Source organism: Canis aureus, chromosome 10 (assembly GCF_053574225.1).
Source record: "Canis aureus isolate CA01 chromosome 10, VMU_Caureus_v.1.0, whole genome shotgun sequence".
In the NCBI taxonomy this organism is placed as follows: Eukaryota; Metazoa; Chordata; class Mammalia; order Carnivora; family Canidae; genus Canis; species Canis aureus.
This window is the reverse complement of record NC_135620.1, coordinates 51,654,073-51,670,636: the sequence shown is the minus strand read 5'-3', so window position 1 is coordinate 51,670,636 and position 16,564 is coordinate 51,654,073. Positions and strand designations below refer to the sequence as shown.

The 16,564-nt window shown below is 37.7% G+C and overlaps 2 protein-coding genes across 3 annotated transcripts in view; both read right to left on the bottom strand.

Moving 5' to 3' along the window:
* The window catches only part of TZMP1 (transition zone microprotein 1), a 414,174-nt gene that overhangs the window by 250,940 nt on the left and 146,670 nt on the right, over positions 1–16,564 (bottom strand). The window lies entirely within an intron of this gene.
* Positions 1–16,564, bottom strand: part of LOC144322345 (uncharacterized) — a 142,379-nt gene that overhangs the window by 6,094 nt on the left and 119,721 nt on the right. Inside the window, exon 4 of one of the 2 annotated variants that reach the window (XM_077912276.1) lies at positions 14,283–14,471. The exons of the other annotated variant lie outside the window; for it this stretch is intronic. Coding sequence (XP_077768402.1) covers positions 14,422–14,471 — 50 coding nt within the window. The 3' untranslated portion in view covers positions 14,283–14,421. Of the gene's footprint in view, positions 1–14,282; positions 14,472–16,564 lie in introns of those variants that run through there. 2 annotated transcript variants of the gene reach the window in all.

The following is a 16,564-nucleotide window of genomic DNA, read 5'->3' as shown; positions in this document are numbered from 1 at the left end:
CAAATGCAATGAAACGCCGGGACACTTGCACCCCGATGTTTCTAGCAGCAATGGCCACGATAGCCAAACTGTGGAAGGAGCCTCGGTGTCCAACGAAAGATGAATGGATAAAGAAGATGTGGTTTATGTATACAATGGAATATTACTCGGCTATTAGAAATGACAAATACCCACCATTTGCTTCAACGTGGATGGAACTGGAGGGTATTATGCTGAGTGAAGTAAGTCAGTCGGAGAAGGACAAACATTATATGTTCTCATTCATTTGGGGAATATAAATAATAGTGAAAGGGAAAATAAGGGAAGGGAGAAGAAATGTGTGGGAAATATCAGAAAGGGAGACAGAACGTAAAGACTGCTAACTCTGGGAAACGAACTAGGGGTGGTAGAAGGGGAGGAGGGCGGGGGGTGGGAGTGAATGGGTGACGGGCACTGGGTGTTATTCTGTATGTTAGTAAATTGAACACCAATAAAAAAAAAAAAAAAGAAAATGCAAAAAAAAAAAAAAAAAAGAAAAACTGTGGGGTTTTTATATAAAGTTTTTATTATGTTGAATTATGTTCCCTCTAGGCCTACTTTGTTGAGGGTTTTTTTTTAATCATTAATGGATGTTGTACTTTATCAAACACTTTTTCTGCATCTGTTGAAATGATCATATGGTTTTTTATTCTTTCTCTTATTGATGTGATGGATCACATTGATTGATTTGTGAATATTGAACCACCCTTGCCTCCTAGGAATAAATCCCGCTTGATTGTAGTAAATTATTTTTTTACTGTATTGTTGGATTCTGTTTGCTAGTACTTTGTTGAGGATTTTTACATCTATATCAGAGATATTGGCCTATAGTTCTTTTTTATGGTATCTTTATCTGGTTTTGGTATTAGAATAACACTCGCCTCATAGAATGAAGTTGGAAGTTTCCTTTCCTCTTGCATTTTTTGGAATAGTTTGAAAAGAATAGATAGAATAGATATTAATAGATATCAACTTTTTAAAATGTTGGTAGAACATCACTATGAAGCCATGTGGTTCTGGATTTTAGTTTGTTGGGAATTTTTTGATTATTGACTATTGATTCAATTTCATTGCTGGTAATCAGTCTGTTCAAATTTTCTATTTCTTCCAGCTTCAATTTTGGTAGGTTATATTTCTAGGCATTTTTCCATTTCTCTTAGATTGTCCAGTTTGTTGGCGTACAATTTTAATAATATTCTCAATATACAATTATATTCTCTATATAATATACAAAAATACAATTATTTGTATTTCTGTAAAAAAAAAAAAAAAAAAAAAAATGAACTCAAAATGGATTAAAGACCTAAATGTGAGACCTGAAACCATAAAAAATCCTAGAAGAGAGTACAGGCAGTAATCTTTCTAACATCAGCTATAGTAACATTTTTCTAGATATGTCTCCCGAGGGAAGAGAAACAAAAGCAAAAATAAACTATTGGGACAACATCAAAATAAAAAATTTCTATACAGTGAAGGAAGCAATCAACAAAATTAAAAGGCAGTCTACAGAATGGGAGAAGATGTTTGCAAATGACACATCCGATAAAGGTTTAGTATTCAAACTATATAATGAACTAGTGCAGTTCAATACCCCAAAAACAATTAATCCAATTAAAAAATGGGCAGAAGACATGAATAGACATTTCTCTGAAGAAGACATTCAGATGGCCAAAAGACACAAGAAAAGATGCTCAACATTGCTTATCATCAGAGAAATGCAAATCTAAATTACAATAAGATATCAGCTCCCATAAGATTGGCTAAAATCAACACACAAGAAATAAGTGTTGGCGAGGATGTGAAGAAAGGGAAACACTCATACACTGTTGGTAGGAATGCAAATTGGTGCAGCCACTGTGAAAAAAGTCTGGAGATTCCTCAAAAAGTTAAAAATAGAACTATCCTATGATCCAGTAATCACACTACTGGGCATTTACCCCCCAAATACAAAAACACTAATTCAAAAGTATATATGCACCCCTATGTTTGTTGAAGCATTATTTACAATGGCTAAGATATGGAAGCAGCTCAAGTGTCCGTTGAAAGATGAACGGATAAACAAGAGGTGATATGTTTATATACATTATATATGTATGCAAATACATTATATATGTGTGTGTGTATATGTATACATAATGGAATATAATTCAGCCATAAAAAAGAATGACACCTTTCCATTTGCAACAACATGGATAGAGCTAGAGACTATAATGCTAAGCAAAATAAGTCAGTCAGAGAAAGACAAATTATATGATCTCACTCATATGTGGAATTTGAGAAACAAATAAGCAAAGGAAAAAAAAGAGAGACAAACCAAGAAACAGACTCCTACCTATAGAGAACAAACTGATGGTTACCAGAGGGGAGGTGAGTGGGAGAATAGGTGAAATGGAGGATGATGATTAAAAAGTATACTTACCATGATGAAAAAAAAATGAAATTTTAAAAAAGTATGCTGTTTTAAGTCACCAAGTGCACGACAATTTGTCACAGGAGCCATAAGAAACTAATACGAGGGTTCTGCTTTTTGCCCTTATTGCATTCCAGCAAGTGGCTGTGGGGTGAAGGTGTAGCCACGATTGCTACCGATCTCCAAAGAATTCTGCTTTCTTTAACCTCCTGCCCTCAAATAAAGTAAGACCAATTTGTACTGTCTTCACCATCTTGAAGACTAGTCCTTAGCCACAGACTTGTGAGGAATTTCTACTGTGTTTTAAGTACAACAGAAAGAAAGAGTCAGGGTTTTTAGGGGCTAATGGAAGTAAATCAACAAGCACTAAAATGAAATCATAAATACACACTGAGAAAGCTGAGTAGAGAAATTCTAAAGGCTAGCCCCAGTTTCCTGCTGTTATTAAAATTAACTTTAATAATCAACTGTGTTCCTTCTCATGTCAGGACTTGTATCCCAAAACCAGCAATAGGATCTTTACTGTGGTTGTGGGCTGCATGTTTTCCTCTCATTTTCACCTCAAACCATGTAGAGAGTGCCTATGAATTTCACTTGTATGACTACACTCTTCTTTTAGTTTCTGTATACAATATACGGAGAAATACTGCTTTGTGTTTCTTAGTGTCCAAAGTTGGACATTTTCAAAATTAAATGACATTTTTGAGAAAATGGGAAAATTTGAATATGGATTGATAAAGAATTTTTGTTGACTTTGTTAGGTATAATAGGCATTATGGCTATGTAGGAAAATATCCGTATTTTTTAGAACTATATAAAAGATGATATAATAGGAAGAAAGGAAAAAGAGGAGAGGAGAAGAAATGGAAAGAGGGAGAAAAGAATCAAGAAGAGAGAAGAGAGAAAGGAAGAGAGGAAAGAGGGAAAGAAGGAAGGGACAAATAAATTGAGTATGTCAAATCTTGATTGTCATTAAATTTAGATGATAAGTATATGAATGTTCATTGAATTATTGTATGTATTTAAAAATATTTTATAAGATTTTCTGGAGAGAATTAAATGGCTCAAAACAGTATTTTAAAAAAGATTTTATTTATTTATTCATGAGAGACACAGAAAGAGAGGCAGAGACATAGGCAGAGGGAGAAGCAGGCTCCCTGCAGGGACCCTGATGCGGGACTCAATCACCACCTGAGGCAAAGGCAGATGCTCAACCACTGAGCCACGCAGGTGCCCAAAAGAGTCTTTTATTTTTTTTTAAAGATTTATTTATTTATTCATGAGAGACAGAGACAGAGACAGAGACAGAGAGAAAGGGAGAGAGAGAGAGGTAGAGACATAGGCAGAGGGAGAAGCAGGCTCCTCTGCCTGGCAGAGGCAGCCATCCAACCGCTGAGCCACCCAGGCATCCCCCAAAAGACTCTTTAAAAGTATTTCAGTGGGTAGCAGCTTCAGAAAAATGATTACCCACACAGACTCTAGAGTCAACTGGATTTCAATCTGGGCTTCTCAATTTCTCATGGAAATTAACTTGGGCATGTTATTCAACCTCTCTATTCTGAGTTTCCTTTTAGGGTAAAATGGATATAATAATACTATCCACCTCAAAGGATTGTTGAAAATAATCAACATGATAATACTCCCGAAGCACTGGGAATGGCATCTGGCACAGAGTACTATAAATGTTTATTATTATTTTTGGTCTTGTCTATTACACTAGCAACAGTTCTCAACTGGGGGAAATTTTGACCCCCAAGATACATATGGAAATATTTAGAGGCATTTTTGGTTGTCACAACCAGACGGTGCTACTGACATCTAATGGGTAGAGGTCAGGGAAGCTACAAAATATCCTATTCCACATAGGACAGCCCCCCACAATGTAGAATCATCTGGACCAAAATGTCAATAGTGCCAAAGTTGAAAAACCTGCACTAGTATTACAAGGACATTGTAAAAATATTAGAAAATACTGATAAGCAAAATAAGGAATAATAATATTTCAAATTTCACCATGCAGAAATAATCAGTATCCCAAACTGGAAATTTACCAAAAGAAAATGATGTTTTTATCAAAATTAAGATGCATAATAAAGAAAAAGCACCTTTATCTCACTGCTTCCAGGGGTAACCTCTCCTCATTTCTTCAAAGCTATCACCATTTACAGAAAGTTGTTCATCCTCTTTAGATTTCTGGTAAATGTACAATTTGGCATTTGACTTGGCTGCTAACTTCTATTGGAATGAAGCTGGATGAAAAGCAAGAAAACTATTTGAAGTCATTAATGATTAACCTCAGAAATCTTGTGGGACCCCACTGTGACACCATTTTGGGGGGATAAATTTGGCAGATTATGTCAAAAACATTTAAAAAGTCCATCTTCTTTGATTTGACAATTCCATTTATAAGGATTTATCCTAAAGAAATAATCATAAAAGTGGGCAAAGGTGTATGTATAATTGGTCACTGCTGTATGTTTTTAATTGTGAACAATGGGAAGGACCTAAATTGGAAACAACAAAGGAAGATTGGTGATTACATCCCGGTATACCTGTGCAGTAAAATACCATGCAGTCGTTAGAAAGAACAATGTTCATCTCTGTGTACTTACATGGAAAGATATCCATATGTATGTGGTGAAAAATAACTCAGAAAGGGTCTAGAAGAGCGGGTATGTTAATGGATATGATGTGAAGGATATGGGTGATTCCCAGTAGAAATTACTGGAAGGGGCTGGGACCCTCCAGGAGCAGGATCAGAAGACATGCTGGTCCCCGAGTCTCCTGGCACTCTACAGAGAAGTGTGCTTGGGCCAGGGTGCAGCTGGATGCACTTGTGGACTATTATATAGCAGAAGGACCTCACTCCGTTATTCTCCTTTTTAATGGACCAAAGGGAGTGCCTTTGTCACTGGGTGACGAATACTTTGCATTCAGGTGCAGAATGGTCTATGCTTTTTGGCAGCTCTTTATAGAGCTCTATGAAACACCTGGAGTCTTTGGGGCCGCTGGTTCTGGGGGAAGTTGGTTTGGGCACAGCACCTCCTGCTGCAGGGAGTTTCAATGATTGGTCCTGGGTAGCTCAAGGCCAGCAGCAGGAAAGAATCCTGAGGATCAGCAGGTCTGCCTTCTGCTCTCACTCATCTAAGTGGTTGGCTTTTTTAGTCTTAAAGTAAGAGATTATGCCAGATGATCTCTAAGGACACTTTGAGCTCTGAGTATTTTAAGATCCTAGCATTTTAATCACTGTCAGTGGTAATTTCTGTTGTTACAAATGACTTGTAATTTTCCCTGGGGGTATCATTAGCTATGCTGGTGAGGTTCACTTGCAGTAATATTATCCGTCCACTGGGGAGGCTCATCTCAGACAACACTTTCCTTTTTTTTGTTTTTTGTTTTTTGTAAAGATTTTAAGAGTTTATTTATTCATGAGAGACACACAGAGAAAGGCAGAGACACAGGCAGAGGAAGAAGCAGGCTCCATGCAGGGAGCCCGATGTGGGACGCGATCCCAGGACTCCAGAATCATGCCCTGAGCCGGAGGCAGGCGCTAAACTGCTGAGCCACCCAGGCATCCCAGACAACACTTTCCTATTCTTCTCCCACCTCTTTTTCTTCCTAGGTTTTCTCTCTGCCTCTCAGGAGGTTTATATGGCTTAATTAATTCAGATCAGCCAAGTGCTTTTGAGACTCTGAGAGTAAAGTCAATGTCTCGCTATGAGTAATAATAGCCCAATGGGAGCTCTTATCACTCACAGCATTATTAACAGAAGATGTTAGTCTTGCTGCTCATATAACTTGAAGCCTATTAGTTCCATTATGCAACATCTGTTCCTTGGAGTAAAAGGCAACCCAGGAGAACCCACCTGAACCCCTGAGTCTTTTGCAGGGATTTGAAGATGTGCTTGAGGCTGAGTGAGGGCATTGGGGAAAATAACATTCCTTAGAGGTATGAAATGAAGTTTTTTTGGAGAATTCATACTCTAGTTGGAGGGATTTTTTTTTTTTCAGACTTTCTTTGAGCCTTGGGGAAAATGCCTTTCTCCAATATCTCTTTCCAATCTCTCACCGGATGGTGAGAGTAAGTCACTGAGGCCCCTTAGGGTTAGGCAATTTAACCATCACCAGCTCCAACCATCCCAAGAGCGCACCCACCAAGATGGGCTTGAGGGAAGTTAAAATCATAGGTTTGGGGATAACCTGTTCTGCTATTCAGGAACTCTGTGGCCTTGGGCAGGTTGCAGATTTTAAACCTTCCTTTTTTGTTTTTTTGTTTTTTGTTTTTTACATCAGTAAATGTAGATAATAGTATCTAATCCCCAGGTGTCATGAGGATTAGGTGTGATATTAAATAGTCAATACATGTGAAGCTCTTAGGAAAGTGCTGGCCCATAGCAGGCTCTACGCAGGCATCTGCTGTGATCATGTGAATGCCTCATGCAGACTGGCAATAGAGATAACTATTGTTTATTGGGTGCTTTTGATGAACCAGGTTCTGTGCTTAAGCACTTTACATATATTATCTCATTTAATCCTCCCAACAACCCTGTGAAGTAGCACTATTATGGTCCCATTTTAGAGATGAGGAAACTGGGGCATGGGGAGATTAAGTAACTTGTACAAAGTTGTACAGTGGAAAAGTTGGGTAACAAGGCCCAAGTTCTAAATTTATTAGGTTATACAGTACTTGCCTTTCCCTCCTCCGCTATAACTTCCCATAGGTCTTAGAATTAACTTCCTCCAATTATAAATCAGAAGAAGGAGCATTTATAGATGACCTAAAGAAAAAGTCCACACTGCCAAATTCTTGGTATCTTGTGATTCAAAACAGAGAGGCTACAAGACACCTCAATTCATCACTCTCTGTCCCCTCTGCCCCTTTCCCTCTCTGACTGACAGTTCCCATTTGAACACCAAAATCGAGGGCTTGGCAAATACTATTCATGTCTGAGAACTAATTCAAGTGGTTCTGATTTAATTTTTATCAGAGTCTATTCTGAAAAGCCTGGGATACCTTGTGCTCCAGAAATTAACTTCTGGTAGCTATGATGAAAAGAACAAGAATGATAAAGTGAAGCCACTCAAGGGAAGTGTAGGGATTACTGGAATCCCTCATTTTGTGGGAGGTGTCATTCTTATTTTTACCCCCATAAAGTTTTAAGGATTCCAAAAGCATAGAAAAATAGAATAAGAAAATGTGCATCGATCATGGTTTTGCTACTTTGCTGAGAAGCCACTGTGGCATGGAGATTTATTTACCGCCAGCTTTTCAACAGCTCTGATACATAGTTGGGATCTTTCTTTTCTTTTTTTTTTTTTAAGATTTTATTTTACTTATTTGACAGAGAAAGGGAATAAGCAGGGAGAGTGGAAGGCAAGAGAGGGAGAAGCAGACTTCCCGCTAAGCAGGGAACTCGACGCAGGGCTCGATCCCAGGACCCTAGGATCACGACCTGAGCTGAAGGCAGATGCTTAACTGACTGAGCCACACAGGCGCCTCCATAATTGGGATCTTTGTAATAAACATATACACTTCCCTGATTTTCATTTAATAATATAACACAAACATTGCATTGTAAATTATTTGCATATATACAAATGTAAATTTTAATGCCTGCATAATTTTATATCATGTGGAATTTCTATTTAAAGAAGAATAAAGTAAGCCCTATGTTAACTACCCGTCAGTTTAGAAATAGAACATCGCCAATATGCTAGATGCTCTCTTTGTGCTCCTCCCTAATTGGATTCCTCATTCTTCCTGAAAAGTAACCACCATTTTTGAGAAAATCATTCTCTTACTTCACCAATGGCAGTGGGCTATTGCATTGGTGACCCCCCAATGAACAACAGCTTCCTTTATTCTGTGCTTGTGTAGTTTCTTCCCACAATGACTTCAGGGTCTGTCCATATCACTTGTTGGGACATCAGTGGGACAATAATAAGCATTATGTAAACATTGAGATAGGTTCTTTTGGGACGCTGAAACCAACCAAGGTGCTATAGTTAGGTGCCCACTGCCCCACCCCAACCCAGGAGTCAAGCTGTCCTAGCCAGCCCCCAGATATGAGTCACCCCAGGTGGGGATCCAGGCAATGTGGAGCAGATGTGAGCCATGTGGTAAGCTCTGTGTAAATCCCTGATCCACAGAATTATGAGTAAGTAGAATTATTGGTGTTTTAGGTCACCAAGTTTTTGCATGGTTTATTATGGCAGCAATAAGTAACTGAAATACTACCTCTGTATGTATATCTAAATAATGTTTTATTTAGTTTTGTCTGTTTTTGAACTCCATGTAAAATAGTAACATACTAGATAGTTTCTTCGGTGACTTGGTTTTTTGGTTAACATCCAGGTTAAGAGACATATTTATGTTGTTTAGTGTGGTTGAGGTTCATTTATTTTCTTTGATGAGGAGTGCTCCACAATTATTTATTCATTTTACTGCTCATTTGGGCTGTTTTGAGTGTGGGGTTATTAGAACCCAAGTTACTGTGGACATTCTTGTACACATCTCCTGGAGTCCATGTGCAAGTGTTTCCCTAGGTTGTATTCTTAGGGGTAGAATTGCTGGGTTGAAATAGATGTGCCTAGTCAACTTTATTAGGCATTGTTAGACTGTTTCCAAAAGTGGTCTCTTATTTCCTACTGGCAGTAAGTGAGAGTTCCTACTCTTCCTCATCCTTGTCAATATTTGGTATCATAAGGCTTACAAATATTTTTTACCTGGTAAGTGTGTTTTGATATCACATCATGGTTTTAGTGAGTTTTCCTTATGATTAATGAGTCCTTTTTTATATTTATTGGACATTTAGATATCCTCTTTTCTAAAGTGCCAGATTAAGTATTTTGCTCATTTTTCTATTTAGTGGTTTTTCTTTTACTTATTAGCTGCTTTTTTTTTTATAGACTTTGGATATAGGTTGTTCAATGGTTATTTGTGTTACAAACATTTTCTGCTATTTTCACTATCTTATATGATGTCTTTTGGGGCACTTAATTTTAATGTCAGCAAATTCGTCAGTATTTTATTTTATGGTTAGTGCTTTTTGTGTCTTGTTCAAGAAATTCTTTTCTATCCTCAAATCATGAGATATCTATGTTTTCTTTTCAAAATATTCTTTTAAGTGACTTTGACACCTAGAGTCTTAATATGCCTGGAATTTATTTTATATGTGGTAAGAAATAGGGATTCAATTTCACGTTGTCTCCTCTCTGGATACTAAATTATCCCAGCACCACTTATTTTCCACCTTAATCCCACTTTTATCATATATCAATTATCCATATATAAGTGGGTCTGCTTCTGGGCTCTTTGTTAATTCCACTGGTGATGTCTATTTTTGCTCAATATATTTTGATATCTGGCAGAGCAAATTCATTCACCTTAATCTTCTTTAAGAGTGTCTTGGCTATTTATTGCATTTCTACATGAATTGAGCATCACCTTATCAAGTCCTACAAAATACATATAGAATTTTTAAACAGAATTGCATTAAATCTATCAATCAACTTGAGAAATTTACATAATTATAACATACAGTCTTTCAATACATGAACTTTCTATGTTTCTTCATTTATTTAGATACTTTTGATATATTTTAATTAAGTTTGTATAGTTTTCTCTATTAAAGTCTCACACATTTTTGCTAGGTACTTTAAAATCCTATTGTAAATGCTGCTTAGTTTTTTTCTGTTTCTTTGAATGTATCAAACACACTTGACATTGACATCTATGAACTGATTTTGTATCTTAAGTTTGTTAATATCTCTTGATAGAGATAAATTTAAAAATTTATAGAATTGTTTGAATTTCTGTGATACAATTATGTGTCATATAATGTAAATAATGACAATTTTGTTTTTCTTTGCCCAATACTTTTTAAAAAAATCTTTATAATAATAATAGCAGCATTTATCGAGGACTTTCTAGGTGCCAGAAATACTTTGCCCAATACTTGTAATTTTGATTTCTTTTCCTTGCTTTTCTGCACTGGCTAGAACCTTCAGTATAATGTCAAATAGCTGTTGTAATTGCTGACATCCTTGTCCTCTTATTCTCATCACAAAAGGTGTGCATTAAATAGTTCACATGTGAAACAATTTTTGCTATAGTTATTTTTACAAGTAAGTTTTTCACATCAATATAATATCCTTCTATCCTTATTTTGCAAAGAATATTTTTTATAAATAAAATGATGTTGATTTTCTCAAATGCTTTTTTTGTGCATCTATTGAAATGCTTATATGATTTTTCCCACTTTATTAATGTGATGTTATTTTAATTGATTATCTTTTTTCTTAAGATTTTATTTATTTATCTGAGAGAGAGCAAGCAAGAGAGCACAAGCAGGGGGAGCTGCTGAGGGAGAGAGAGAAGCAGACTCCCCACTGAGCAGGGAGCCCAGTGAAGGACTTGATTCTACGACTCAGGGTCATGACCTGAGCAGAAAACAGATGCTTAACTAACTAAACCATCCAGGTGCCCCTATTTTAATTGATTTTCTAATGACAAATCAATTTCATATTCCTGGATTAAATCTAACCTGCTGGATTTAGTTTGCTAATATTTATTTAAATAGCTTGCATATATGTCCATAAGTGATATTAGCCAGAAATTTTTTTTTTGGATTGTTCTTCTCAGGTTTCAGAACCATGGTTATATTAGCCTTATATGTTCTGAAAAACTTTGGGTATGATGGCATTATTGGCTTTACCGAAAGGACAGCAAAACTTGCCAGTAAGGTTAATAGATCTTGGATTTGAGAATGAGAGATTTTTGACTTCTGATATAATATCTTAAAGGTTACAGGACATGTAATTTTTTGAGTTAGGTTGCTAAGTTATATTTTTCAAGGAGTTGTCTATTTGATATGAAATTTCAAATCTACTGGCATAATATAGTTAAAAATATATTCCTATTACCTTTCCCAGATCTGCAACATCATTAGTTATGTGCCCCTTTTCATTACTGATATTGCTTGTTTGTGCCTTCTTGTTTTTTATCTTAATCATCTTATCAAAGCTTATCAGTGTTATTTATCTTTTCTAAGAACCAATGTTTTTCTTGGCTCATATTCTCCAAAGCATTTTTCCCCATCTCATTAATTTCTGTTGTTATCTTTCTACCTTTTTTCTACCTTCTTAATTTTAGATGGACATCCGGGTTTGAACTACTTAGGTTCTGTAGCGCCTCAAACAAGGCAGTTGTGAACTTTTTTCTCAGATTCTTTCTTAGGTTTGTGCTTGATTCTTCCCTTTTGTTTAGAAGGGCATAGAGTTTGTGTCTCTCTGCACATAGTTGTAAAAAGAATTTGCATCTGGAGTCTCCTTTTGTATTTTCTGGCCACTGGCCAATACACTGATGCTACATGAATGATCTTTCCCTCCATCTTCTGTACATACAATTCCCTCAGTTGCAGCTTGTCCTTTGCACTTCAGCAACCCATCAGAGTATTGTTAATCTGACCACTACAAAAATGACTCCTCCAGTGCACGGTACACTAGAGAAGAAGGCTTTGTGTGTGCATATTAGGAATGATCTACAAAAGGAAAGATTGAGCAGCTCTCTTCATTTCTGGGCAACACTCATCCATAAGGATCATGTGAACTGTCCACACCAAACATTTTTCCTCTGCCTTCTCACAGAACCACAGAATGGCTATGGAGTCTTCTCACCTTTGTACTACACTTCCTGCATGTGACTAAAAATTAATCTTAGGAATTTAAAACATTTTGAAATATTACTCGAGAATATATGTATGGGTCTTATGCACACACACACACACACACACACACGCCCGTGCTTATGGCTGGGGCCTGGGTTACATGATAGAATTGTCACATTTCTCTTAGCTTAAGTTCCCAGCCAGAAACCAGGGAAAAGTCATTGTCCTGGAAGTCTGCATCCCATTTGCAAATTTACTCAACCTGATGCTACAGAAAAGTGTTTAGGAACAAAAGGCCCAATCATCGGTCGATGTGATGGTCAGAGCTCTGTCCACAGAATCCCATTGTCCCTCAATCTCTCAGAGGTTCTTCTGGAGCATTGAATCTGTGGGAACAGTTTTTGAAGCAGGGCCTTCTTGTTCCAGAATCTGATAGATCTTGGCACAAAGACTTTCCCACATGTGCTATTCCTAATCTCTCCAATGTTATGTAATTCTGGAAACAGGAGAGGTTAATTTAATAGGAGAAATTTTGAAATAAGAAAAAGAAAGTTGCCTTGCAGAAACTCTCAGAGGATTCAGATCAGTTCTATGAGGTTAGAGATTCAGTCACTTGTGTTAAAATTATACGCTTATACGCTTCAATTAAGAGGTTGACATATTCCTTTACTGGCCTCAACTTCACAAACACATGAATAGTGTGATTTTCTCCATTCATCTCATGTGGTTCTTGGGGAAAGGAGATGTGTTCCAGGACCCACGGGTCCCAGGAACACCCAGCAGCATCAGCAGATGCCACCTATACCAGCCATATGGCACTTGTTTTTCAAAACCATTGCCTCAAATTGAAACTCAACAAATATTTCTTAGGGACCTACATTGTGCTTGGTTTTGGCACTGCAGAAGCAAGCAGAACATAGTTCCTGCCCTTAGGCAAACCACAGTGTAGGGAGAGAGATGGAAATGTCAACAGATAACTACCACTGGATATGGAAAGTGCTAGAAAGAGGTTAAGTACAGAATACTGTGAGAAAAGAGTGACTGAGTGGGAGTCTCTTCTGTGTGTTCCTATAGGCCCACTTTTAGCTCTTCTTTGCCCGCCTCTTTGCCCTGGGAGGCTGACCTGCATAATCTGTATCAATAAACTCCCTTGTCTTCCAGCCTCTGGTTGAATTGGTCCATTACAGGCAGCAGTGGATGACAAGGGTTGGGCAAGGAGAATGAATGGGGTTATTTATTCCCCTGGCTTCCTCCCTACAGTGTGGTTTTGGGCCAACTGCATCCTTCAAACAAAAGTCACAGCTCCACACAGGGCCACTCTCTGCTCAAGACTCTCTCTCACCAGTTCCAACAACCACTCCTCTCAGCCTGTCATGCCTCTGGAAGTAACAGTTCTACTCTTAGAACCCTGCGTACTGCCCTAGTCCTTGTATTTCCCCTATAAATTGCTCATCCCTGAGTAAATAGTCCTTTTTTAAGTCTTTGTCAGATCATCTTTATTCGAGTGTGTCATTATTTCTTACTGGGTCCCTGGCTAATATTATATCTAATCTTGTTGGGATGGGATAGTATGGTGACCCAACCAGGAAACCTCACAAAGAAAGTGATGTTGAGGTTAGGGTTTAAAAGCTAAATAGAATTTTGTCTAATGTTAAGTTAGCTTTAATTTCTTCAATCAAAAGGCAGTAGTTAAGTTAATACATCCCAGGCACAATCTCTCCATACTGTAAGTTTTACTCCTCATCAATGATTATCCACTTCATAAGAAGGACTCTTATAAACAAACAAACAAACAATATTCCCCAGGAACAATGGTAGTTATTCTTTTGGCGTTTGTTTGTTTGAAACAGTTTTTTTTAAAGATTTTATTTTATTTTATTTATTTATTTATTTATTTGTTTGTTTATTTATTTATTTATTTATGATAGAGAGAGAGAGAGAGAGGCAGAGACATAGGCAGAGGAAGAAGCAGGCTCCTGAGGGGAGCCCGATGCGGGACTCAATCTTGGGACCACAGGATTACACCCTGAGCTGAAGGCAGATGCTCAACCACTGAGCCACCCAGGCATCCCAGAAACAGTTTTATAATGAGTAACACTTAACTTTAAAATGAATTAGGATTTAATTAATCCCAGTAGCACTATGTAAATGTAAAAATAGTACACATTTATGTGAAATACCTTTTATTCAGTCTGCAGATGATGCTTGGCTCATGTATGGATTTGAGAACCATTTGAAAAAATTCTGTGCCTTCTCTCTGAGGGGGTCCATGGCCAAGCTTGGAAACCACAGATCTAGGCAGAGTCTGTATATCCCTCTTCTCTGCTACTGCACACCTTCCTGTGCACAGGCACCCAAATCATCAAATGTTAAAGCTAGAAGGAGAACATACAATTTACTGAATCTAATCACTATTTTATAGGCAAGGAAATGAGGGTGAAATTACAGTCTCAAGATTTCACATAGCTAGTTAGTGGCTGCGTGAACAGTAAAACTTGGGTTCTCTGCCTCCCAGTCTAGAGCTTTTTCTGTTACTAAAAATTAAAAACCATCATTCTCCTATGGTAACATTTTGTGCCAAAATTTTGATCTCTCAGTGTCCTTCAGTTTGAGCAGATGGGAAACATTTCCTTTCTCTCCTCACCCTCCCACTCCCTGCTCATTCTAAGGCAGCAAGTCCTGAAATGGCACGGCATCTGCTCCTAGCCAGGACCAAGTCCTACACCATGGGAACAGTGGGCATAACTCAGTTTAACCCACTTCAGATTAAGGGCAAAAGTGGCCATCTACTCTCTACTGCCAACCCCAAAGACCATAGGGATTTAAGTTAGCTGTGGGCATAACAGACAGGTGTGGGGCCTGAAAATGGAGGGAGCTCCTGGGTATGAGGCCAACTGGCTAGCCTGAAAAGCTCTAGAAAAGACCACAAGTAGGGATCCCTGGGTGACTCAGTGATTGAGTGTCTGCCTTCAGCTGAGGGCATGATCCTCGGGTCTGGGGATTGAGTCCCACATCAGGCTCCCTTCGAAGAGCCTGCTTCTCCCTCTGCCTATGTCTCTGTCTCTCTCTGTGTGTCTCTCATAAATAAATAAAATCTTTAAAAATTAAAAAATAAAAGACCACAAGTACACTTGCGTTAACAACCATCCTATGTCTGCATGGCATTTCACACCTCAAGTATACATGCTCATTTCCATGATCCTACCTGTGACCTGTGAAGTACACATATTGTGCTCCTGAGTCATAAGAAAAATAATGGCATCTGGCCAGAACTCAGATCTGCTATCTCCTTATCATTCATAGGCTACCACTGCTTCAGAGTCCATGGGACACCTTAGGGGCTTGAAGGTAGAAATTTGCCCATCAGAGATAAGAACATTTGCTTTTACATTTTCATTCCTAAGAGCAGAAAACTGAGATTTGACCAGTCAGTGGTTCGCATCCTAGGCCAGGAGGGTTCTAGACAGATAATAAGCAACTTAGAGAACAGAGGGGTCTTTACAGTGAAAAGATCCAGATTTTTCTCTGCAAACAAAGGCATCTACATTTGAAAAATGTCATAACACATTGAAAAACAAATAGCTCTAGAATCCTAGGAAATCCTCCTATCTTCGAATGTTCTAAGTGTGAAAGGAACATGGTCATATGGAAGTAGTAGTGGATGTTTGTTGTTTTATCTGCCAAGAGTTACTTTAGACATACAATTTAAATGAGATCTGTTGTATTTTTATAGTTCTCAGTCCTCTGGTCACTGCTCAATGGTCAGAACTAGACATTTGATCCAAGTTGAGTCAATCATACTACCTATAACTGCCTACCCTACTGATATTTCTGGGAATGGGCACTTGACCCAAGCTGGGTCAGTCAGAACTCTTTCCTGGAATTGTTTTTTGGGTCATGTATTGTGACAAAGCTGGGTCACGTAAGCTTGGATGCTGCTAACAGTCATGTTTTCAGGGACTTGGAGAAGACTAAGAGAAGAAAACTGACCTACAGAGAGAGGCTGACATGTCGTAGCAGCAGTCTATTCCTGGTTTTGGTTGACTTTCAGGCTAGGAATTTCAATAGTTCACTTCTATAAGTTAAAAAAAAATCCATTTGTCATTTGCAACCAAATTCTATTGTGGTATAAAAGCCTTAATTTCTTGAAAATAAGCCTCACATCTTATTCATCTTAAACTCTCCATTGTCTAGTGCCACCCCATGATTTTTTCTGAGTAGTCTCAGAGGAATATATTTTTATTATTTTTTTCAGAGGGATATATTTTAAAGTATAGATTTAGTCTCTTATTCCAGGCCCCAAATATATGTTGAATGTCTATATCCAGATCTATAAAGTAAAAAACACATAGTTAAGTCTCCTAGAGATTTTAGTATAATTCCAGGAAACATTTTGTGTTTAAGAAATGTTTTCAGTATTCTAGATCTGGAATGGCTATTGAGCAGGCAGGATAAACTCTGAATAGGA